The 27,396-nt window shown below is 42.4% G+C and overlaps 1 protein-coding gene across 3 annotated transcripts in view; it reads left to right on the top strand.

The window, feature by feature from the left end:
- The window catches only part of HTR3B (5-hydroxytryptamine receptor 3B), a 36,592-nt gene extending 9,467 nt beyond the window's left edge, over nt 1-27,125 (top strand). For 2 of the 3 annotated variants that reach the window (XM_056544191.1, XM_056544189.1), the window contains 6 exons: nt 3,407-3,516; nt 12,330-12,499; nt 13,826-13,983; nt 21,818-22,028; nt 24,219-24,398; nt 26,847-27,125. In XM_056544191.1, coding sequence (XP_056400166.1) covers nt 3,407-3,516; nt 12,330-12,499; nt 13,826-13,983; nt 21,818-22,028; nt 24,219-24,398; nt 26,847-27,112 — 1,095 coding nt within the window. In that variant the 3' untranslated portion in view covers nt 27,113-27,125. The remainder of the gene's footprint in view (nt 1-3,406; nt 3,517-12,329; nt 12,500-13,825; nt 13,984-21,817; nt 22,029-24,218; nt 24,399-26,846) is intronic. The other variant, XM_056544190.1, reaches the window with a different exon arrangement.
- The last annotated feature ends 271 nt before the right edge of the window (nt 27,126-27,396 follow it).

Genomic DNA, 27,396 nt, shown 5'->3' with positions numbered 1-27,396 from the left:
GAGCCACAATGGTAGAAAAATGTGGAATAAATTGCCTGTAATAATTGGCGAACCCCAAAAAGCGTTGGATAGCACGGAGTCCGGAGGGGCGTGGCCAATCTAAGACGGCAGAGAGTTTGTCTGGATCCATCTGTAGTCCCTGGCCAGAGACCAAATATCCTAGAAAAGGAAGAGATTGGCATTCAAACAGACATTTCTCAATTTTGGCATAGAGTTGGTTGTCACGAAGTCTCTGAAGAACCATACGGACATGCTGGCGGTGTTCTTCTAGATTGGCAGAAAAAATTAGGATATCGTCCAGATATACAACAACACAGGAGTATAACAGATCACGAAAAATTTCATTGACAAAGTCTTGGAAGACGGCAGGGGCGTTGCACAGTCCAAAGGGCATGACCAGATACTCAAAGTGTCCATCTCTGGTGTTAAATGCCGTTTTCCACTCGTCCCCCTCTCTGATGCGGATGAGGTTATAGGCGCCTCTTAAGTCCAATTTAGTGAAGATGTGGGCACCTTGGAGGCGATCAAAGAGTTCAGAGATGAGGGGTAAGGGGTAGCGGTTCTTAACCGTGATTTTATTAAGACCGCGGTAGTCAATGCAAGGACGTAGGGAGCCATCTTTTTTGGATACAAAGAAAAATCCGGCTCCGGCAGGAGAGGAGGATTTACGGATAAAGCCCTTTTTTAGATTCTCCTGGACGTATTCGGACATGGCAAGAGTCTCTGGGGCAGAGAGAGGATAAATTCTGCCCCGGGGTGGAGTAGTGCCCGGGAGGAGGTCGATAGGGCAATCATAAGGCCTGTGAGGAGGTAGAGTCTCAGCTTGTTTTTTGCAGAAAACATCCGCGAAGTCCATATAGGCCTTAGGGAGACCGGTTACTGGAGGAACCACAGAGTTACGGCAAGGGTTACTGGGAACCGGTTTTAGACAGTTCTTGGAACAAGAGGACCCCCAACTCTTGATCTCCCCAGTGGACCAATCCAGGGTAGGGGAATGAAGTTGAAGCCAGGGAAGTCCAAGGAGAATTTCCGAGGTGCAATTGGGGAGGACCAAAAGTTCAATCCTCTCATGATGAGAACCGATGCTCATAAGAAGGGGCTCCGTGCGGAAACGTATGGAACAGTCCAATCTTTCATTATTTACACAATTGATGTAGAGGGGTCTGGTGAGACTGGTCACCGGGATGTTGAACCTGTTGACGAGAGAGGCCAAAATAAAATTTCCTGCAGATCCAGAGTCCAAGAAGGCCACTGTAGAGAAGGAGAAGGCAGAGGCAGACATCCGCACAGGCACAGTAAGACGTGGAGAAGCAGAGTAGACATCAAGGACTGTCTCACCTTTGTGCGGAGTCAGCGTACGTCTTTCCAGGCGGGGAGGACGGATAGGACAATCTCTCAGGAAGTGTTCGGTACTAGCACAGTACAGGCAGAGGTTCTCCATACGGCGTCGTGTCCTCTCTTGAGGTGTCAGGCGAGACCGGTCGACCTGCATAGCCTCCACGGCGGGAGGCACAGGAACAGATTGCAGGGGACCAGAGGAGAGAGGAGCCGAGGAGAAGAAACGCCTCGTGCGAACAGAGTCCATATCTTGGCGGAGTTCCTGACGCCTTTCGGAAAAACGCATGTCAATGCGAGTGGCTAGGTGAATAAGTTCATGTAGATTGGCAGGAATTTCTCGTGCGGCCAGAACATCTTTAATGTTGCTGGATAGGCCTTTTTTGAAGGTCGCGCAGAGGGCCTCATTATTCCAGGACAATTCTGAAGCAAGAGTACGGAATTGTACGGCATACTCGCCAACGGAAGAATTACCCTGGACCAGGTTCAACAGGGCAGTCTCAGCAGAAGAGGCTCGGGCAGGTTCCTCAAAGACACTTCGGATTTCCGAGAAGAAGGAGTGTACAGAGGCAGTGACGGGGTCATTGCGGTCCCAGAGCGGTGTGGCCCATGACAGGGCTTTTCCGGACAGAAGGCTGACTACGAAAGCCACCTTAGACCTTTCAGTGGGAAACAGGTCCGACATCATCTCCAGATGCAGGGAACATTGGGAAAGAAAGCCACGGCAAAACTTAGAGTCCCCATCAAATTTATCCGGCAAGGATAAGCGTATCCCAGGAGCGGCCACTCGCTGCGGAGGAGGTGCAGGAGCTGGCGGAGGAGATGACTGCTGAAGCTGTGGTAGTAACTGTTGTAGCAAAACGGTCAGTTGAGACAGCTGTTGGCCTTGTTGCGCTATCTGTTGTGACTGCTGGGCGACCACCGTGGTGAGGTCAGCGACAACTGGCAGAGGAACTTCAGCGGGATCCATGGCCGGATCTACTGTCACGATGCCGGCTGGCAGGTAGTGGATCCTCTGTGCCAGAGAGGGATTGGTGTGGACCGTGCTAGTGGACCGGTTCTAAGCCACTACTGGTTTTCACCAGAGCCCGCCGCAAAGCGGGATGGTCTTGCTGCGGCGGTAGTGACCAGGTCGTATCCACTAGCAACGGCTCACCTCTCTGGCTGCTGAAGATAGGCGCGGTACAAGGGAGTAGGCAAAAGCAAGGTCGGACGTAGCAGAAGGTCGGGGCAGGCAGCAAGGATCGTAGTCAGGGGCAACGGCAGAAGGTCTGGAAACACAGGCAAGGAACACACAAGGAACGCTTTCACTGGCACTAAGGCAACAAGATCCGGCAAGGGAGTGCAGGGGAAGTGAGGTGATATAGGGAAGTGCACAGGTGAACACACTAATTGGAACCACTGCGCCAATCAGCGGCGCAGTGGCCCTTTAAATCGCAGAGACCCGGCGCGCGCGCGCCCTAGGGAGCGGGGCCGCGCGCGCCGGGACAGAACAGACGGAGAGCGAGTCAGGTAGGGGAGCCGGGGTGCGCATCGCGAGCGGGCGCTACCCGCATCGCGAATCGCATCCCGGCTGGCAGCGGAATCGCAGCGCCCCGGGTCAGAGGACGTGACCGGAGCGCTGCCGCGGGGAGAGTGAAGCGAGCGCTCCGGGGAGGAGCGGGGACCCGGAGCGCTCGGCGTAACATCTGCTTCTAAGGCAAGAGGTTGAAGCAGGACCTGCCCACTCAGCCAATCACTGGCCAAAAGGGATCATTACTTTGGCAAATAATTGGCTGGGCAGGCAGGTCCTGCTCCAAGGTCTCATCTCAGGAGCAGGAATGTGAGACCAGCAACGGGGGGACCAAAGTAGGTATAATTATATATTTTTTACATCAGCCTTAGTAAGAATATTTCAACAAGTATATTGCTTCTTTTAACCATTTAACTACAAACATAATAAACAATATTTTTTTAATTTTTACTTTTCTATTTGGGGAAAAATGTTTATGTGTTTGTATTTTCTGTAATTTTGATACAATAAAATAAAAAAAATAAAATAAAAATAAATGTTCTTTTCATTTTTTTTTAGATGTGGAAAGATGAATTTCTGGCATGGAATTCAAGTCAATTTGATGGTATTGGAGAAATTTCCCTACCGCTCAGTGCTATATGGGTTCCAGACATTGTAATTAATGAATTGTAAGTTAGATTTAATATGGCATATGGCATTAAAGTACATTATCAGCCCATTGTGTTTAGACCATTGAATGTAGGATTCTGAGCCTTTATGACCAGTTACAATTTTTTGCATGTGGTAGTTAATGGCTATAACCTTTTATTTTTTTAGGTTATTAAAATAGTTGTTTTGTCATTTTTTTCACCAATATTGACATATTGACATATTATTGAATGTAAAAAAAAGTTAAAATGTTCAAACTTTTTTTTTCCATTATGCTTCAGTTATTCTGAGTCTGATATCACTAAGGTTGCCATCGCTCACCCATGATTCTACAATCTCTCCTGCAGCTGTTATGGTAGCGTGCCATAAAATACTGGAAGCTAGGATGCAGCCTATTAAGCAGGGCCATAAAAAAGCACATTGACGATCATTAAGGGGTTAAGGGTATATTCTCTTGGGATGGAAATGCTGTAAATTTTTTGCAGCAGCTTAGTGTGTAGAAAACTTGAAACATTTCTGCAGGTAAAGCCACTATTGCAATATTGTCACCCCATTGTGTGGACTGTGGATCTGCAAGTAATTTGCAGAAAATGTTATTGTGGGTCTGTTACAGACTTTAGCTTCTTCGTTGGCATCAATGGGGAAGATCTGCAATAAATCTGCTAACTTTTTTTTTACTATGATCTGTAGATATAGCTGGGAGAAACATATGGATGTCTGCTTCACTCCCCGGCTTGCTACTTGGTCTGACCCATTGCAGGAGACAAGCTCCATTATATATCTATGGAGAGTATCAAGTGGGGACTGAAGTGCACTACCGTGTGAGTCTCCTCTCTATATCCACTGGTCAGTGGGGGGTCTCATCACTGAGACCCCGTCTGATCAAATGTTTTGACAAGTCTGTGTGGCATGTCAAAAGTTTCTTTTAAATGACAGTAACACTCAGGGCCCCCTGCGATGCTCTGCTGCTGGTCACACTTCCGACCCTATTCTACCCAAATCCCTCCACCAGCCCTACACACAAAATAAACAAAATTTTATATATAAGAAACACTTTAAAGGTAGGTAAAATTATTTTCCATGACCAATAATACCAGAATACAAGGAGTAAATATATATACCACCACACAATAACTGGATAATACCACCATACTGTACTGAATAAAACCACTATACACAGACCAGTATACTATACAGGGTCTGTATGCAATATAAGTGATTATATACAGGACCATTTGGTGGTAGATACCATCTGTACAGAGATCTGTATAGCACATAAGTGATTATATATAGGACCATATGGCAGTAGATATCAGCTGTACACAGGATCAGTATACCATATAAGTGATTAGAATTACAGCAAGGGACTCACAATAACGTCTTTTCTGATCGGCGGCATCCTCTTTCCTTTTCTTCTGTGTCCGGATCAGTCCGCCATGTCGATCTCTTACCATCTGCAGGACAAACATGTTAGACATTTTTCCAGTACCGCCCCCTCCTCTACACAATCTTTCCATCTATAAGCCCACAAACTGTAATAATGCCCTCCTTGGTGTCTTGCACAGTAAAAGGGCAGGTAGGTAGGTAGCCAGGTAAATAGTTAACTAGGTAGGTAGATCATGAAGCCAGATATGTAGGTAGGTGACTAGCCAGGTAGGTAGGTTGCTACCTAGGTAGTTAGGCAGCCATGTATGAAGGCCAGGTATGTACATAGTTAGGTAGCCAGGTTTTTAGGTAGGTAGCAAGATATGTAGGTAGGCAGTTAGATAGCCAGGAATGTAGGTAAGCAGTTAGGCATCCAGGTACAAAGTTAGGTAGCCAGGGAGTTAGTCAAGTAGGTAGCCAGCACCCCACCCCCCTTTGGCGGATCCACAGTCTAGTCTCGGGAGGGGCACTATGAAAATGTAGGTAGTAAGTAGCCCTCCTATTAGTTTGGTAGTTTGTCCCCATATGAGCTAGGCAGGAACATAGTAGATAGTCCGTCACATTAGGTGTAGGCAGCAGAGTTCCCTTACAGTAGGTGTAGGCAGCAGAGTCCCCCCACAGTGGGTGTAGGCAGCAGAGTCCCCCCACAGTAGGTGTAGGCAGCAGAATTCCCCCACAGTAGGTGTAGGCAGCAGAGTTCCCCCACAGTAGGAGTAGGCAGCAGGGTCCCCCTACAATAGGTGTAGGCAGCAGGGTCCCCCCTGTAGGTGTAGGCAGCAGGGTCCCCCCACAATAGTTGTCGGCAGCAGGGTCCCCCCCCCACAGTAGGTGTAGGCAGCAGGGTCCTCCCACAGTAGGTGTAGGCTGCAGGGTCCTCCCACAGTAGGCATAGGCAGCAGTGTCCCCCGACAGTAGGTATAGGCAGCAGGGTCACCCCACAGTAGGTGTAGGCAGCAGAGTCCCCCCACAGTAGGTGTAGGCAGCAGGATCCCCTACAATAGGTGTAGGCACCAGGATTCCCACCACAGTAGGTGTAAGAAGCAGAGATTTTCCCCCTCCCCTAGTAGGTGTAGGCAGCAGAGTTAGAGTCCCCCCCAGTAGGTGTAGACAGCAGAGTTAGAGTCCCCCCCCAGTAGGTTTAGGCAGCAGTGTTAGAGCCCACCCCCCAGTAGGTGTAGACAGCACAGTTAGAGTACCCCCCAGTAGGTGTAGGCAGCAGAGTTAGAGTCCCCCCCCCAAGTAGGTGTTTTCAGCATATATAGTCCATGTGAACATACAGTTAAAATTATATATCTTTAAATGAATAAGACAAAACTATTATGCAATGTTTAATATCATGCCACAGAGGTACTTCTAGTAGCCATAGAGGTTCCATGTTGTGCAGCACAGCCTCTGTACTCAGGACTCTTCTGTAATCATCAGGTTAATTCTCCCTGAGGCAACCACGCAAAATATATATTTTAAAAAGATGACTGTCTCTCAGGAATCACATATGGATGACTATACCATAAGATAATGTCTGAGATTTTAAAGAAGCCTTTAACAATACAGTGTTCTGTTCAGTGCTGATAAGGAACAAAACCTGTGGCAACAGTACTGTCTGTTAATGTATGAAAGTTAAGGGGTCAGATATGAAGCTATGGTTACACTTGAGAGGCAGTTTCCCACCTTCTAGAGGAGAGCTATTTTATATAGTTTAGTTACTGTTACTAAAAAGTTTCAGTAACAGCGTCCTGTAAGGAAGGTACATACATACATTTTAAAAACATGATCCTATACATACATTAGTACATTCTACAGGTTGTATCTCGGCATATATACATACATACTGTACATTCTACAGGTTGTATCTCGGCATATATACATACATACATACTGTACATTCTACAGGTTGTATCTCGGCATATATACATACATAGATACTGTACATTCTACAGGTTGTATCTCGGCATATATACATACATACTGTACATTCTACAGGTTGTATCTCGGCATATATACATACATACATACTGTACATTCTACAGGTTGTATCTCGGCATATATACATACATAGATACTGTACATTCTACAGGTTGTATCTCGGCATACATACATACCTACTGTACATTCTACAGGTTGTATCTCGGCATATATACATACATACTGTACATTCTAGAGGTTGTATCTCAGCATATATACATGCATACTGTACATTCTACAGGTTGTATCTCGGCATATATACATACATACTGTACATTCTACAGGTTGTATCTCGGCATATATACATACATACATACTGTACATTCTAGAGGTTGTATCTCGGCATACATACATACATAGATACGGTACATTCTACAGGTTGTATCTCGGCATACATACATACTGTACATTCTACAGGTTGTATCTCGGCATATATACATACATACTATACATTCTACAGGTTGTATCTCGGCATATATACATACATACTGTACATTCTACAGGTTGTATCTCGGCATATATACATACATACTGTACATTCTACAGGTTGTATCTCGGCATATATACATACATACTGTACATTCTAGAGGTTGTATCTCGGCATATATACATACATAGATACTGTACATTCTACAGGTTGTATCTCAGCATACATACATACATACTGTACATTCTACAGGTTGTATCACGGCATATATACATACATACTGTACATTCTACAGGTTGTATCTCGGCATATATACATACATACTGTACATTCTACAGGTTGTATCTCGGCATATATACATACATACTGTACATTCTAGAGGTTGTATCTCGGCATATATACATACATACATACTGTACATTCTACAGGTTGTATCTCGGCATACATACATACATACTGTACATTCTACAGGTTGTATCTCGGCATATATACATACTGTACATTCTACAGGTTGTATCTCAGCATATATACATACATACTGTACATTCTAGAGGTTGTATCTCGGCATACATACATACTGTACATTCTACAGGTTGTATCTCGGCATATATACATACATACTATACATTCTACAGGTTGTATCTCGGCATATATACATACATACTGTACATTCTACAGGTTGTATCTCGGCATATATACATACATACTGTACATTCTACAGGTTGTATCTCGGCATATATACATACATACTGTACATTCTAGAGGTTGTATCTCGGCATATATACATACATAGATACTGTACATTCTACAGGTTGTATCTCAGCATACATACATACATACTGTACATTCTACAGGTTGTATCACGGCATATATACATACATACTGTACATTCTACAGGTTGTATCTCGGCATATATACATACATACTGTACATTCTACAGGTTGTATCTCGGCATATATACATACATACTGTACATTCTAGAGGTTGTATCTCGGCATATATACATACTGTACATTCTACAGGTAGTATCTCGGCATATATACATACATACTGTACATTCTAGAGGTTGTATCTCGGCATATATACATACATACATACTGTACATTCTACAGGTTGTATCTCGGCATATATACATACATACTGTACATTCTACAGGTTGTATCTCGGCATATATACATATATACTTTACATTCTACAGGTTGTATCTCGGCATATATACATACATACTGTACATTCTAGAGGTTGTATCACGGCATATATACATACATACTGTACATTCTACAGGTTGTATCTCGGCATATATACATACATACTGTACATTCTAGAGGTTGTATCTCGGCATATATACATACATACTGTACATTCTACAGGTTGTATCTCGGCATATATACATACATACTGTACATTCTAGAGGTTGTATCTCGGCATACATACATACATACATACTGTACATTCTAGAGGTTGTATCTCGGCATATATACATACATACTGTACATTCTACAGGTTGTATCTCGGCATATATACATACATACATACTGTACATTCTACAGGTTGTATCACGGCATATATACATACATACTGTACATTCTACAGGTTGTATCTCGGCATATATACATACATACATACTGTACATTCTACAGGTTGTATCTCGGCATATATACATACATACTGTACATTCTACAGGTTGTATCTCAGCATATATACATACATACTGTACATTCTGCAGGTTGTATCTCGGCATATATACATACATACTGTCCATTGTACAGGTTGTATCTCGGCATATATACATACATACTGTACATTCTACAGGTTGTATCTCGGCATATATACATACATACTGTCCATTCTACAGGTTGTATCTCGGCATATATACATACATACTGTACATTCTACTGGTTGTATCTCAGCATATATACATACATACTGTACATTCTACAGGTTGTATCTCGGCATATATACATACATACTGTACATTCTACAGGTTGTATCTCAGCATATATACATACATACTGTACATTCTGCAGGTTGTATCTCGGCATATATACATACATACTGTACATTGTACAGGTTGTATCTCGGCATATATACATACATACTGTACATTCTACAGGTTGTATCTCGGCATATATACATACATACTGTCCATTCTACAGGTTGTATCTCGGCATATATACATACATACTGTACATTCTACTGGTTGTATCTCAGCATACATACATACATACATACTGTACATTCTACAGTTTGTATCTCGGCATATATACATAGATACTGTACATTCTACAGGTTGTATCTCAGCATATATACATACATAGATACTGTACATTCTACAGGTTGTATTTCGGCATATATACATACATAGATACTGTACATTCTACAGGTTGTATCTCAGCATATATACATACCTACTGTACATTCTACAGGTTGTATCTCGGCATATATACATACATACATACTGTACATTCTACAGGTTGTATCTCGGCATATATACATACATACTGTACATTCTACAGGTTGTATCTCAGCATATATACATACATACTGTACATTCTGCAGGTTGTATCTCGGCATATATACATACATACTGTCCATTGTACAGGTTGTATCTCGGCATATATACATACATACTGTACATTCTACAGGTTGTATCTCGGCATATATACATACATACTGTCCATTCTACAGGTTGTATCTCGGCATATATACATACATACTGTACATTCTACTGGTTGTATCTCAGCATATATACATACATACTGTACATTCTACAGGTTGTATCTCGGCATATATACATACATACTGTACATTCTACAGGTTGTATCTCAGCATATATACATACATACTGTACATTCTGCAGGTTGTATCTCGGCATATATACATACATACTGTACATTGTACAGGTTGTATCTCGGCATATATACATACATACTGTACATTCTACAGGTTGTATCTCGGCATATATACATACATACTGTCCATTCTACAGGTTGTATCTCGGCATATATACATACATACTGTACATTCTACTGGTTGTATCTCAGCATACATACATACATACATACTGTACATTCTACAGTTTGTATCTCGGCATATATACATAGATACTGTACATTCTACAGGTTGTATCTCAGCATATATACATACATAGATACTGTACATTCTACAGGTTGTATTTCGGCATATATACATACATAGATACTGTACATTCTACAGGTTGTATCTCAGCATATATACATACATACTGTACATTCTACAGGTTGTATTTCGGCAGCGCCATTCCCTTTGCCCCTAGTTCAATGCTCTGGGATTGAACTGTAACAGTTATTACACTACTAGTTAAACAATACTTAGACACTAGGGGACAGTCTAAAATATTATACATTGACATAAGATGCCCCTTGACACATCATTAACTCTCTGTGCAACAATGTTTTGCTATTAATTCAGCAGTTTTTTTTATAATACAAATTCTGGCATTACATATAGTATATGGACAGAATTTCCAAGCAAATTTCCTGGCATAACATATTTAGTACAGTAGCGTATTTAGCCCATTGTGCACATCGCAGAATTTCCGCGTCACGAAATTCTGCCATGGAAATTCAAGTTTCAGACTCTGCAGAAAGAATAATATGCATTGTTGTCTATGGAGATGGTAAATTTTCGACTTAGGGGGAGATTTCTGAAAACCTGTGTAGAGGAAGAGTGGTGCAGTTGCCCTTAGCAACCAATCAGATTGCTTCTTTCATTTTTAAAAAGGCAAAATGAAGAAAGCCATCTGAGCGGTTGCTATGGGCAACTGCACCACTTTTCCTCTGCACAAGCTTTGATGAATTTCCCCCTTGGTGCCAATATTTTGTTGTGGGAATGTGCCCTAAGAGTCAATGTTTGATACCATTAGGTCTTGACCTGTTTTGCCTCTTTCAAACTACCGTGACTTGGAGACTTATTTATAATCCTATTGATTTCCATATATTTCTGGTAAATAATTGTCACCCATAGGATCATCACTCAGGTTATTTATATGTGATGACTGGGGTGTTGCAGTATGTAGCAGGGTCTGGTGGTATTAACCTTGGTGGCAAGATGTTGTTAACCCCTTAGTGTTCATGACGCCAGGATGTGGTTATTCCGGTATGGTAACCGCCGTCAACCAACCCAAAAATGGTTTGTAATAAAGGAATATCCACTGCAAGGACTCTGAATAAACTGGAACTTATACTTGAAATGTTTAGGGAACAGACTTTACATTTATGCAGTTCCTTCAGAGGCAACCGCAACACAGGATACCTCGCAGGCTTGCTTGAACTTGTAGTTATTGAGATATTTAGGCAGTCCACTGTGCTACATATATATTACTTAGCTGAGTAGTAGTCACTGGATTGTAGAGAGAATTATAACTCACGTTTTAGAAGTGGCTGCGTTTCTTTAGGCTTTGGCCTAGATGAGATGGATTTGCAGTATACAGGACTTTATGCTTTCTTTAGGTCCAGGAGATAAGAGAGTGCAGGAACAAGAGCAGGAACTAAAAGACTACAGACCCTTATATACTAAAGCCCATTGGTTGCTAATGCCTGGGGTTCCTGTGCCCATGGAACTCTGGGTATATCACATGAAATTAGGTCACATGACCAAGGAAGGTCCTATACATTTTATATAAACTGTACAACTTTATACATATGAACAATAGATACACAAAATGAATATACATTGCATTTACATGAGACAACAAGGGGGGAGCTCTGCAGGAGAGCCCAATGGACCTAAGGGACTCTTCCCGAGGGGACTTAAGGATTGTACAGGACAGGTCCTGTACCGGGAGACCACACATACATACTATCTGTCACCATGTAACTCTATTGTATACGTTTCTATATTACAAATTGCATGCTCAACAGCAAAGTGGTTAAAATGCATTCCCTACTAGAAGTGCTATATCAGTCAATGACATTATTTATTTATATGTTTTATTGTTGTAAAGTACATGAAAGTGACATACCAATGTTTTCTCTATAGTGTAGAAGATGGGAAGTCGCCTGATTTACCATATGTTTATGTGAACTCTACTGGAACTATCAGAAATTACAAGCCCATGCAGGTGGTATCGGCCTGCAATCTGGAGACGTATGCCTTCCCTTTTGATATACAGAACTGCACCCTGACCTTCAGCAGTTGTTTACATACAGGTAATGGTTGCACTGGTACAGGATGTTATTACTGTGCAGGTCCATAGGGGGAGATTTATCAAAACCTGTGCAGAGGAAGAGTGGTGCAGTTGCCCATAGCAACCAATCAGATCGCTTCTTTCATTTTCCACAGGCCTCTAAAGAGGCCTGTGGAAAATGAAAGAAGCGATCTGATTGGTTGCTATGGGCAACTGCACCACTCTTCCTCTGCACAGGTTTTGATAAATCTCCCCCATAGAGTACTAACATCACATGGTGGATAGTTGGGTCGGGTAATAACCGGAGTAGTGTCTAGTGAAGAAAATGGATAATGTACAGTAGCAGCACTGCCAAAGTCTCTTTAGCTCTAAAATTAGCTAATAATTTGATAATGTATACAATAATGTATACAGTCGCAAATGAGGATATGTATAGCTTTATGTTCTGCATTTTTGAGGGTAGATCAACTGTAAGACTTTGGATTGCCCAATGGATCTACAAACTCATCACTCCTCATCACTAAAGTGCTTTATATGAACAATAGGAGTACATATCCCCAATCTAGTAATCCACTTCAGTCAGAAAAGATCAATGGCAGTGAATGCTACCTTGGATTGACTGCAGAAAGGATATATGTATATGGAAGGCTGTTCACACTGTAACTCAATTACCTTTTTTAGGATCTGTTTTAAAATGGATCCACCAAAGGTGTCCCAACTATGTTGCTATAAACAAAGTCTTAAAAGGGTACTCCGCTGCTCAGCATTTGGAACACAAACTGTTACTAATGCTGGAGCTGGCACTGGGAGCTCGTAACGTCATAGCCCCACCATCATGACATCACACCCTGTGCCCTCAATGCAAGTCTATGGGAGGGGGCGTGGCAGCCGTCACGCCCCCTTCCATAGACTTGCATTGAGGGAGCAGGACGTGACATCATGAGGGGCTATGACATCACAAGCTCCCGGCGCTGGCTCCAGCATTCGGAACAGTTTGTTCCAAACGCTGAGCAGTGGAGTACCCCTTTAAATTGTTGTTCTGTAAATACAAGAGCCGCCCCCTCCTTTAGTTGTCATTTCATTGTAGGTGGGACTTCATCTTCCTACTTATTGTCCCAGTCATGACTGACCATCTGTTGGAGGGAAGAGTACCTCTGAGGCCCCCCATTGGTTTCAGTAGTTACTGCAGACCATAACAGTTCCATATCCTGGTCATCAGATTTTATCACCGCATAGTCCTGAAGCATTACATGATAGTAACGATCAATATCATCTCAATATTACTGAAAAAGTACAAATCACTATAGAATAGTTACCAATATAATAATATTGACTGTCTTTTGTTTAGTGAATGATCTTAATCTTTCCATCTGGAGAAGCTATGAGGAGATCAGCAATGACAAGAGTATATTTCTAAATGATGGAGAGTGGGAACTTCTGTCTGTACCCTCCAACTATGAGATTCTCCACACCCATGGTGGAAGCTTCGCTCAGGTCCAGTTTAATGTATGTTAAAGTTTTGTTTATCTTTTTTTGTATTTTGGAAAGGGGTAATTTGAATTAATTCTTATATGGGAAAGATTTATTTAAAATTAAAATTTTTTTTTTTATTATTTATAAATACTTTTTTAGTCCTAAGACATCTGATTGCTCATACAATTCAATGCATTACACACAGTATGTTCTGCATTGATCCATTAGCTCTGTGGTCTATTGGTAGAGCTTGCCATAGGCAGACTGTCTTACTAGCAGAGTCCAGGCAGCCAAAGATGCCTAGTATAGGCCTTCGGCTGCTGTGAAAATGGATTTCGAAAAGAAAGAAAAGGCGTGCCCCATAGCATAGTATAAAGAAAGTTGTGTGATCGAGGTGAGGGATTTGCTTACCCCAAATAGTTGTTTACTCCATACACAACAATGGCAGAGCATAGAGAAATGAGTGATCTTTCTGCAGTCCTTCCACTGGACGGAAATGGAATCTAGGGGAATTTGCTTTGGTGGGTATTAATGGTGCTGAACAGACCGGACACCAACACAGGTTTATTTTTCCCAAGATGCAGTGCGTTTCACTAACATGTTGCATCTTGGAAAAAATAAAACTGTGTTGGCTTTTAGCTTTAGTCCAGTTGTTCAGCGCCATGAATACCCATCATCTTGTGAAGCAAGTTCAAACTAGTGACAATGGATTGGCTACCTGGGATCATGCCATGGGAAACCGACCTGTACCAGCCAACCACCAATGACGCTTAGGAAAGCTGTTTAAATGGTGCTGTCAGCTTTGATAGTGGCATCTAAATGGCTAATAGCCAGCTTCAGAGATTGCTCATTGCTGACTATTAGCCCTCGGCTGCAGGGTGCAGCCGGGTGCCACCGAGCATGTAGTGGGCTTGAAGCAGCCTGAGCTTTCAGGGTATATACATGACACTGCTGCTAAGCCTATCGCCATTCAAGATGGGACATCACTGCAGCTAGAGATTAGATGAGCACAGTGTGACGTGTTGACCCCCCTAAAGCAGGAAGAAGACCGGGGCTGGCACACAGGGTGGCAATTCCAGTGGCACCTGGGGAGCAGCAGTAGGTAAGTCAAGGTTTATTGTTTTAATGTAGTGGGCTTGACGAAGCCTGAGCTTTCGGGGTCAATACATGACACTGCCACTAAGCCTATCGCCATTCAAGATGGGACATCACTGCAGTCAGAGATTAGGTGAGCACTGTGTGACTTGTTGACCCCCCTAAAGCAGGAAGAAGACTGGGGCCGACACACGGGGTGGCAATTCCAGTGGCACCTGGAGAGCAGCAGTAGTTAAGTCAAGGTTTATTGTTTTAATGTTGCCATTCTGGGAAGTATATATATTTTTTTTAAACTATTAAATGAGACAACCCCTTTAGAACAAATGAATCAGTGTCTGCCTTATGAAGTTTTCATGTTTACATCTGGCCTTTGTATATTATGTGCTGAACTAATTTCAGTCAATACATCCGCACACGACTGTATTTATAGACGGAACGTTTAGCACAGTGCGTCCGCGCAGATGCATTTTAATTATTCCCCATTGATGGTATGAATAGATGACATACATATGCTTTAGAAAAAAATATCTAGATAACATAGAAAATTATTATTTTTTTTTTTTTGCACTAGACAGGGAAACTCCTAGTCTTAGTAATCCAAGCATTTCATGATCCATAGATTGTATAGCTTGTATTAACCACGAAAATAAATGTGGACCATTAAGATGCAGTTTCTGTAGTCCCAGAATTGGGGGCTTAGCTGTGAATTACAAATAGATGTCGTCTTTCTCTAAGCAGAAATTCTCCAGCTCGTTAATTTGCATATGAGCCATAGAGCCTCATTACCGCCGAACGGGATAGATGCCTTGTATGGAATACACAGCTGCACATCAAGTAATGCAAGAAACAGTTATTAGGCCACACACCATTACCTGGTAGAGGGATTGCCTTGAAATACATGGCTGTGGACAGATTCATGGAGGAGTGGGAGGCATGGGATGCAGAAACACTACACAGTACTGTACGGTGAACATTTGCCATATTAAACTCAGTTTCCCTAAAATAGAATGTTATTGTGTCAGATCATTTAACGATTGCCTACCTTATTGTTTCCCAACCAGCATGCCTCCAGCTGTTGCAAAACTATAACTCACAGCCTTCGTCTGTCCGGGCAGGCTGTGAGATGTAGTTTTGCAACAGCTGGAGCACACTGGTTGGAAAACACTGGTCGAGCTGGACTGCTTTAGGTTATGTTCACATGACGGAATGTCTGCCTGGATAATTTCCTGGCGGACATTACGCAAAAAAAAAATTTTTTCTCTTCTTTGAGAAAGGGGTTGTGTGGAACCCTATATATAGGCAGCTATTATGCCTACCTGAATGTGTTGCACTAGGTGCAGATGCGATATGCCAGATGGGATGTGATCAGCTGCCGTAGCATCCTCCTGAGACCATAGGGATCAGCCGGTAAGGCTATGTTCACACATTGGAATGTCCGCAGACCGCAGGACCACACGGGAATGTGCCGTCTAATAGATGGCAATGCCTTCTGCGCGGAGTCCTAATGTGGAATTCGGCAAGGAAATCCCAACGTGTGAACATTCCTGACCGGAACTAGGTTTGACTCCGCTCATTAAAGTAAATGGATTTCAGTGCCGATCCGGCCGGGGTACGGGAGCGCCCGGTTTCCCCCCCAGCCGGATCCGGCAACCGTAGCTGAAAACGAGGTGTGAATGCAGCCTTAACTAGATGTATTAGTAGGTTTCTTCCTTGGCGAATCTGCCTAAATCTGCTGTGATATTGGAGCACAAGAGTCACCATTGAGGGGTGGGGGTCTGACTGCTGGGAATAAGAATGAAGTGGCTAATGGGCAATTTTCCCCTACACAATGTCCCTCAAGGACACTGGCTCTACTGGAAAGTAGGACTCAGCCCAATGTTGCCTTTCCCTGCCTAGTGTTAAACCAGGGCTGCCGCCTTTTTTATTCCTACACTTGGTGGGGTTCACCCTGATCATAATGTAATGGCACGTCCTAGTGATATACCATCATTTTCTGTAACAGGAAAATTATTTTAAATGGGTTGTAATGAATAGGAAAAACATGTCTGCTTTGATAAATCTGCTCAGCTCCTCCAGCTTTATAACATGATGGCTACAGACTGGACTGCATTTTCTATGTGACTCTCTTTAAATGGGTGCTGTCAGAATCAAACCTTTTTATATGTTGTACATCTTGGCAAAACAGTAAGCTTTCTCATATACTTTATAAAAATAAAAAATAAATCTCTTTATAGAAATCATGTTTTATAAAAGAAAAGAGAAAAAAAAAAAAAAAGCACACTAGGGGTTTCCATACCATCCAGAACATAATTCTGTCTGGCTGCAGCATCATCTTTGTCCTATCAGACTGCAGCATGAAAACAGAGAGGAGAGGTTACAGGGCAGCCTGCAATGATTGGATGAAGAGACCCAGCATAGCACAGCAGAGGAAGTGAATGCATGATGAATGAGGACAGGCTCAGTGCTTGCTTTCTGAGCAGTGGATGTCAGAATGAGTGAGCAGCAGAACAGAGGGATTTGTGAGTCAAATACAGAAGCTAGACACATAACAAAGACATGTAAATAATCTGCATGACCTATTGAGTAACATATAAAAGCATTTTTTTTTCTGGGATATGATACGCTTTAAAGGGGTACTCCTCCCCTAAACATCTTATCCCCTATCTAAAGGATAAGATGTCTGATCGCGGGGGTCCCCCTGCTGGGGATCCCTGCGATCTCGGCTGCGGCATCCCAGTCATCCGGTGCATGGAGCGAACTTCACTCCATGCTGGATGACTGGCGATGCGGGGCGAAGGCTCGTGACGTCACGGTCACACCCTGCTCGTGACGTTGCGGCCATGCCCCTTCAATGCAAGTCTATGGGAGGGAGCGTGATGGCTGTCACGCCCCCTCCCATAGACTTGCATTGAGGGGGCATGGCCGTGATGTCACGAGCGGGGCGTGGCAGTGATGTCACGAGCCTCTGGCGCTGAACCTGATGCTCTAAACGAACACCGGGTGCAACACGGAGATCCAATCCTTTGGATAGGGGATAAGATGTTAGAGGTGGAGTACCCCTTTAAGCAGCCTAGGAAAGTTGGAATCTGTTCTATATTAATTTGCTTGACATGGAAGTGGCAGAAAATCTTATACACTTGACTGATGAACTTGCTCTTCACCTATCCCATGAGAGTCATTACTACATCATATGGCTGGTGAACCCACCATTGTTTATACACCCCAGTATCATCCATGGCAGCCTATGACACATATGTACAGAGAGTGAGTGCAGCTGGTCACTACACTTACAATGAATTAAACATGGGCTCGGTTACTTTCATTGAAGCCCAAATGTGTTTTCTCTGGAACCTCATTTTATATCACACATAGAATAGATGAGCAGTACACAAAATGGCATGTAGGACAGTGGATCGTGCCATGAATATGGCCATACTTTGTCTCCAAAACTTGCACAATAGACTCCCTTTAGTAGAGCCAAGGGCATTACTGGGCGGCGGATAATACATTCTCTCCATTACATTATAATTAACCCGTGTGCCCCAGTCCTTCACGATAACTGATCTCCAAGCTGACACCCTTTTTCCTCCGCTTTGGCATGTCCAGAACTAACAACGACCCTGGCAAGACAAGATAACCACACAAAACACAGGGAGATGAATGGCCGGCATGGGACATAGCTCTCTCATGCAGCAGTGATTTCAGCTTTAATGGCAAAATCATTATCATTGCGACAATGGCTCACAAATGAGCAGAGGGTGAAATAAAGAGGAGGGGGGAGAATTATGTGTGGAATAAATGAGCGCTTCTGAAATTCATAGCATCATAAAGAGAACCTTATCAAATGAACCAGCAGAAGGTTAGACGAGCGGCAGAGCAATTAGGCTAACACCGTAGGGCCTCTATTTCATCTTCTGTGGGCTCATCATGTACAAATTCCCAATTAGATTTATTCCTTTCATTATCATCAATGGGAATTCACAACAATAGTGTATACAGCAAGCCCTCCTTTAAAGGTACAGTTATTCCACTGTGTATTGTTAGTAGTAAAGGGATAAAAAAATAAACAAAATGCGATAAATTAAAAACAAATAGATTTATTCATTTTTTTTTTTACACATTTCTCTATTCACTTGGTAATGTGGACATCTATTTACAATATGTTTACAACCACATTACATGGAAGAATGGAAAATGGAAGAGAAACGCGTTCCGGAATGCTTTATTAACAACTTGTTGAATGGTACTGGTCGGCCATGCTGTTGTTATGGGGCTAGGAAGAGGGGGAGGTGGCAGTGAGTGTGTTGCTATAAGGCTATGTACACACGGCAGACATTTTGCAGAATGTCTTTCTGGAAAACAGTGGGAGACATTCCGCAAACATCAGAGCCGGCAGAATATGATGCCGCAAGGACCGAACAGAAATGCGCCATCATCATAAACAGCAATGCACTTCCGGGCAGATTCCGCTGGAAGAATTGACATGGAATGGAAGTGGTATTCCCACGGCAGAAAGATCGGCTGTGGAAATTCCACCGCATGCACAGCAAATCCCATAATTCCATTTTCCTCCCTCCCACACATCAGCCACCCCACCCATTGAAACATTAATGAGCTGCATCCATTCAAAAGACCTGTGGTTTTCAATCAGGGTGCCCACAGCTGTTGCATTAGTTGCAGATTTATCCCTCCATCCATTGAAGCAGACAGGCTCCCTGTCATCAGCTGACTAGTGAGTCAGGTCTCAGCCGCATTGCTGCCTGGGAAAAATCTGAGGCAACAGTCATTTTGTATGCTGTTAAAAATAAATATTGGGGTGAAAATCACAGAAGAATTGTGAGAAAACCTTCACACACAGGTACAGACACTATATTATGAACTACACTAACTTTACAGCCCATGTAGCATAGTCAAATAAAAAAAATTCCTGGAATACGCCTTTAAAGGGTTTGTCTTGCAAAAGACATGGCCACACTGCCCGCTTAAACAAAAAACTGTACTTACCTCCCTTGGTCCCCCATAGCCTCCTATAATACTGCTCCAAGTCTCCAGTGAACTTCACTTTCTGGTGCTGGGGGTCAATACGTCATGTTGTAGCTAAGCCAACCACTGGCTGAGGCAGGACACCACTGTGGTGAGTGATTGGCTGAGCAGCAGTGTGGCGTCTTGACCCCCAGCACCAATAAGGGAAGTCAACATATTTTTGGGGTATTTTGGAACAGAAACTCTTAATACATTTTTTTCTCTGTGCTCCCTTTGGGGAGGATATATTAATATGCATGACCAGCCCTCCCTGACCCCAGAAGTCATGAAAAGAAAATGGAAGATGAATGTTCTATTTTTTTTTTTTTCAATTATCCGATTTGGAAGGGGACCAGCAGGGAACTTTATGGTTCCCTGTTGGAATTCTTATTTTGATGCCAATGTAATGGCAGATAATAACCAACATTTAATTTTCCTCTTGTAATATAATTAATTGCTTTTGAGTTTAGTTGTATTTTTATCTTTGCACAGAAGACCTTTTTGTTTCAAAAGGCATTAATCCATTAGTTTTTTTTTTCCGGTGTGCTACGTGTTGCCTTTATACTGTGGTATATACAATATACTTAGTTTTGACACCTTCATGTAAATCATACGTGCCATCTTTTGAAAAGGGAAATCAAGGAGATTGTGCAGCATGACTAAAGCAGACATTTTGGCAGGATCTGCCAACTGTCTAATAGGTATGGGGACCTCCCAACTCTCCCCACACAGCAAGTTTTCTCCAGAAGATAAGCTATTGTCTGGTGGCTGCATTCTCCTCTATCCCCATTAAAAAGAAATACACACTTGTCTGAGTCGTGCATGTATGTGTATGGGAGGATCAGGATAGACCGCTGTCGGCAGGACTAGCGTTCAACCAACAGCTATTTCATTTGAATCACGAAAAGTGCTTATGTCCCCCTTTATCATGCACAAAAATGAATACAGACTCCTGATTCCCTAAAACACAGAACCAAGACCTAAATAAATACATATATCCTGAGACCATTCCTTTTCCTCTATTCTTGGGAGAAAGAATAACAGTTGTGTATAGCCTATTTTTCCTGATAACATTAAGCAAACTCTGAAGGGGGAGCCATATACAGGCCCACACTGCCCACATGTTTAAAGGGGTACTCCGCCCTGGACATCTTATCCCCTATGCAAAGGATAGGGGATAAGATGTTTGAATGTTTGATTGTGGGGGTTCCCGCTGCTGGGGACCCCAGCAATCTCTCCTGCAGCCCCCCTAGTCATCATTGCAGGCAGTTAAGTTTGCCCCATGCGTGATGACTCACGATACAGGGGCTTGAGTCTCGTGATGTCTAGCCCTGCCCCCTTGTGACATCACACCCTGCCCCCTCGTGACGTCCCGCCCTGCCGCCTCAATACAAGCCTATGGGAGGGGGCGGGGCGTGATGAGGGGACAGAGCTATGACAACACGAGACCCCAGCCCCTGTATCATGAGTTATCATGCACGGAGCAAACTTAGCTCTGTGCAGTGATGACTCGGGGGGCTTGCAGGAGAGATTGCGGGTCTCCAGCAGCAGGACCCCCGGGATCAGACATCTTATAGGGGAGGGGATAAGGATAGGGGATAAGATGTCTAGGGCGGGTACCCCTTTAAGTGAGGGAATTTATAAGAGCTGGGGCACCACTTTTAAAGGGCACCATCTCAGTTGCTTTGGCTTCCTGTATGGTACATACCTTGTGTTTATCCATCACCATTTCATCCATTTTGTTTTACAGCTTGTTATCCGCCGTCGCCCCCTGCTGTATATTGTAGGCCTTCTTGTTCCTAGCATTCTGCTTATGATTGTGGACCTCATGAGCTTCTACCTGCCCCCTGACAGTGGGACTCGGATCATGTTTAAAACCAGCATTCTTGTTGGGTACACAGTCTTCAGGGTTAACATGGCTGATGACCTTCCAGCTACCACCTTAAGTGTGCCATTAATTGGTGAGTCCTTTCATTGTCAATGTCTATAACTCTGCCAGGGATTAAGCATTTTAGGGGCACACTGTCAAAATACCACTTAGCACTTTATGCACCAATTTTGCATCAAAGAGAATTAAAATGTTGCATAAAAAATTGTGCATTAAAAAAATTTGTTTGTAGTTAAAAGTCTAAACTGAGCGCAAATTTGATGCATAACACCTCCCAAAAAAATAAAAGTTCCAGGTGGGCTGAGTTCATAATGTATATGCTACTTATGCCTAAGTTTACATGCACATATTTTAATAAAGTCATTATAAATGTGAAAAATGCAGTTTGGTTGCAAATAGGTTGCAAATTCCATTGCAGAAGTGTCAAATTATTTTCAATGGAATTCTGCTGCACCATGCACATGGCCGAATTTCCGTGACAGATGTTGCCGCCACAGAAAATATTTAGATATTTAGACCATTTCCAAACATAGGCTCTTTCGGTGTGGTAGACTTAAAATCAAGGTAGATCATGTTTTTATCACTAGTTAATGCTGCCCTCAGATAGGGCAAAATAAACCTAGTGACCAATTTCTTTAGTAAAATAAAGTCTACTTTGTAAAAAAACATGACATACCCACAAAACATATCAACATTCGTTGCTGCATTTGTTAAACCAATGATCCTGACCAATAATCTATGGCTACAATCAGTATGTGAAAAAGTCATTACAGATTTAAATCAGTCAGAAGTGTATTACACATTCTTCTCTAGTGAGAATAAGAAGTGTGCAGTACATTTTAAGCCAAACATTTGGTATAAACAGGATGGGCACAATGATAAATGTGAGTGTTTGACTAATCTTGACACTAGGAGCTCAGGGGAGTGTTTATATGTTCAACATACACCTTAAACAAAAGTTAGCTGAAGGCCAACTATCGCTTTGGGAGGGCCAGCGCCAGAGTTGTCTGGCTGCAGCTTACCCCTCCCCTCTACATTGAACATGTTCTGCTGACAGTTATAAAAATCTATGTCTGCCTTTAACGTATATCATATCAGAGGGCAGGTACACAGTATTATTTATAGGAGACAGATAACATGAACCAAAGAGTTATCCCTCCCTGGGTCATCAAAAGCCATCTAGGGATAAGAGGAGGATCACGATCACCGATCCTCTTTTTTTTTTTTTTTTTGCATGCTGCCTGAACATCCCCTGATGGTCTTCCTTCTCCTCCTTACAAAAGGTTTAGATGAAAGCTGCAAAAATACAAAGATCTCACTTTAGTTTCTGTAGCTCAGGCTAAATCTCAGCTGGAGCAGCCTAGTCTTATTCTATAGGCATGAATCTGCTATCTAGTCTGAACCAGAGTCTTTAGAAGCAAGAATGTATTTCCTATGTCCTTGCCTACTAAAGTGCTTCCTTCAGTAGGTACGAGATATGATCTTGTAACAAAAGAAGTTAATGATTTGTCCTTGGAATTGTATCTCTCTATGTGTACACACTAGGCCAATCAGACTGGAAATGTATAAATACATTGACAAACAATGCTCCAGAATTAATCAGGAATTAAAGGGGTACTCTGCCCCTAGACATCTTATCCCCTATCCAAAAGGCAGGGGATAAGATGTCTGATCGTGGGGGTCCCACCATTCTGGGCTGCGGCACCCCAGATATCTGTTCGCTCTGTTTTGGATGACTGGCAATGCGGGGCAGAGGCTCATGATGTCATGGCCACGTACACTCGTGATGTCACGGTCACGCCCCCTTAATATAAGTCTATGAGAGGGGGTGTGATGGCCGTCATGCCCCCTTCCATAGACTTGCATTGAGGGGGCGTGGCCGTGACATCACAAGCGGGGTGTGGCTGTGATGTTACGAGCCTCCGGCACTGCACCTGTTGCTCCAAACGAACGCTGGATAGGGGATAAGATGTCTAGGGGTGGAGTACCACTTTAAAGTATTTCTAAAAAACATTTTAAGCCAATTGAAAAGTCATTTTTTTTGTTAGATAGTTCCACAGATGAAAATTATAACAAGAGCAATTGTAAAACACAACAGTTCCCATTGAACATAATAGTCTGTCTGTGTAATACATGGATACATTGGATCCTTTAGAGTAATAAAACTTTATGCAGCAGCTGAATCATTCATTACCCGGGAACGGGAAAACCCTGACAATAACTATAAATATATGTAAAAAATATCTATTTTTTCTTTCTTTAGGTGTGTTCTTTATTGTATGCATGGCCCTTATGGTTTTGAGCCTTGGAAAATCTATTGTGGTGATAAAGTTTCTTCACACTGACAAAGATGCTCCTGGAGCTCATCTGATATCTCAATGTCACAGTCATTACAATGAAAACACAGAAGAAAACTCCATGGGATCAACCAATGATACAGCAGGTATATTGTCTTTAGAGGACTACAAAGTTCATGTTCTGATGTCATAGAAATACCTGATGTCATGGATGAAGTTGGTGTGGCTCTGTGAGCTTGAGATTGAAGAAATTTTAAAAATCTTTTGAGTTGTAATAATAAAAAATATAGGGAAACCTGCAAGAGAAAACCACCCAAAGTTGTTTCTCAATAAGATGGTCTTTTGGAGTGTTATCAATGTACACTAATAATCAGTGTTAGGACTATATCATTGGTTGGCTTAGTTCTTTATAAATCTGTCTAGTTTTTATTCACTTCCTCTTAGCCAGTCATCAAAAAGTTTTAAGGGGTTTTGAAGGAGTTGTCCACCATGATGACCCTTCCTCACAGAAAAGCTTTCTTTAGTATCCAGTGGATCACTACGAGTCCTGTTGGTTCTAGCCTACTACTCAACTGATAAAGGAAAATTACAGGTGGCCACACTTTTTCCCTCCAGAATGGTTATTATTATACAGCACTCAACAGACCACCATGTAATACATCCAGTGAAGCAAAGAGACAAAGACAGGCGGCACTCACCAGCCAGGTATGTTTATTCAGGTCTCGTAGACAGGTGCAGGTAGCAGGCGAGGAGCTGTGGTGGTGGACGAGGCTAGAGGAAGTGCGTGAGCCGCACGAAACAACTTGTTCCGGCTAGCCCCGTCCTCTACCACAGCTCCCCCGCCTGCTACCTGTACCTGTCTACGAGACCTGTATAAACATACCTGGCTGGTGAGTGCCGCCTGTCTTTGTCTCTTTGCTTCGCTGGATTGTTCTTCTGTTGTTTGACTGAGCATCTCCGCTGCAGGCTTCCTGTGAGTCAGATCCACGTGTTCCCCTGTGCTTCTTTTCACGCTTAGTCTCGTATGTGCTGGCTACCTCTCTGTGCTGCTTGCCACCATGTAATACCACCGAATCCTCCATACTGAGACCACTCTCTATGACAACCATTGTGTTGTAAATTGACTGATAGAACAACTCCTTTAACCCCTTAAGGGCCAAGCCCATTTTCACCTTAAGCACCAGGTCAATTTTATTTTTGCATTTTGCATTTTTCCTCCTTGCCTTCTCGCCTTCTAAAAATTGTAACTCTTTTATATTTTCATCCACAGACCAGTATGAGGGCTTGTTTTATACGCAACCAGTTGTCCTTTGTAATGACATCACTCATTTTACCATACAATGTATGGCGCAACAAAAAAATACTATTTGTGTGGGGAAATTAATAAGAAAACAGCAATTTTGCTAATTTTTATGGGTTTGGTTTTCGCTCTGTACAATTTATGGTAAAAATTACGTGTGTTCTTTATTCTGTGGGTCAATACAATTAAAATGATACCCATGACTACATACTTTTCTATTACTGTTGCGCTTTAAAAAAATTGCAAACTTTTAACCAAATTAGTACGTTTAAAATCCCTCTATTTTGAGGATCTATAACTTTTCATTAAGTGGCGATTTGAGGGCTAATTTTTTGCACCATGATCTGTACTTTTTATTGATACCACATTTGTGTATATAAAACTTTTCTTAATTTTTTTATAAATTTTTTCGAATAAAATGTGACAAAAAAGAAGCAACGTGGAGGTTTTTTTTTACGTTCACCATTTATGCATACGGCAATACCAAATATGTTTATTAATTCTTTTTTTAACACTTTTTGGGGGTAAAGTGGGGAAAAAGGTACATTTTAAATTTTTATTGGGGGAGGGGATTTTTCCAATTTTTTGTAACTTTTTTTAAAGCTTTTTTTACTTCTTTTTTTACACTTTAATAGTCCCCATAGGGCACTATTTATAGCAATCAGTTGATTGCTAATACTGTTCAGTGCTATCGTGGATGTCGGCCATTACCGGCGGGTCCCTGGCTACTATCAGCAGCTGGGACCTGCCGCACATGACCTCATTGCTCCGAAGTACCGCCTAACCAGGACATACATTTATGTCCATGGTCTTTAAGAGGTTAAAGGAGTACTCCAGTGGAAAACATTTTTTTTTTTAATCAACTGGTGCCAGAAAGTTAAACAGATTTGCAAATTACTTCTATTTAAAATCTTAATCCTTCCAGTACTTATCAGCTACTGTATGCTCCACAGGAAGGTCTTTTTGAATTTCCTTTCTGTCTGATCACAGTGCTCCCCGATGACACCTCTGTCCATGTCAGGAACTGTCCAGAGCAGGAGAGGTTTGTTAGAGGGATTTGCTTGTACTCTGGACAGTTCCTGACATAGACAGAGATGTCAGCAGAGAGCACTGTGGTCAGACAGAAAAGAACTCCAGAAATAAATACAACTTCCCCTGGAGCATACAGCAGCTGATAAGTACTGGAAGGATTATAGTAATTTGCAAATCTGTTTAACTTTCTGGCACCAGTTGATTTTAAAAAATTTTTTCCCATTGGAGTACCCCTTTAAGTGTCATTTCTTTTGCATTCTAGAGAGCCTCTGTGGTGTAGATGAAGTATTCCAGAGTCCAGAAATATCAGATGATCCATTGATGAAACAGATCCTACAGGAGGTCACCTCAATGCGTTCCTACATACAGGAGATGGAATCAGAAGAAACCTGGCACAGCCAATGGCTTAATCTATGCTATCAATTAGACAGTGTTCTGTTCAGGGCTTATCTGGTACTGTTCACCGCCTATGCAGCTACTCTTACATTCTTATGGTGGGCATGGAGTTCATACTCTCTACCTACATGAAGGAACTAGAGATAAGCGAACTTACAGTAAATTCGATTCGTCACAAACTTCTCGGCTCGGCAGTTGATCACTTTTCCTGCGTAAATTAGTTCAGCTTTCAGGTGCTCCAGTGGGCTGGAAAAGGTGGATACAGTCCTATGAAAGAGTCTCCTAGGACTGTATCCACCTTTTCCAGCCCACCGGAGCATCGGAAAGCTGAACTAATTTATGCAAGAAAAGTCATCAACTGCCGAGCCAAGAAGTTCGTGACAAATCGAATTTACTGTAAGTTCGCTCATCTCTAG

The sequence above is a fragment of the Hyla sarda genome, chromosome 10 (genome assembly GCF_029499605.1).
Source record: "Hyla sarda isolate aHylSar1 chromosome 10, aHylSar1.hap1, whole genome shotgun sequence".
Lineage (NCBI taxonomy): Eukaryota > Metazoa > Chordata > Amphibia > Anura > Hylidae > Hyla > Hyla sarda.
The sequence above is the reverse complement of the archived record's forward strand: the minus strand, read 5'-3'. Positions and strand labels throughout refer to the sequence as shown.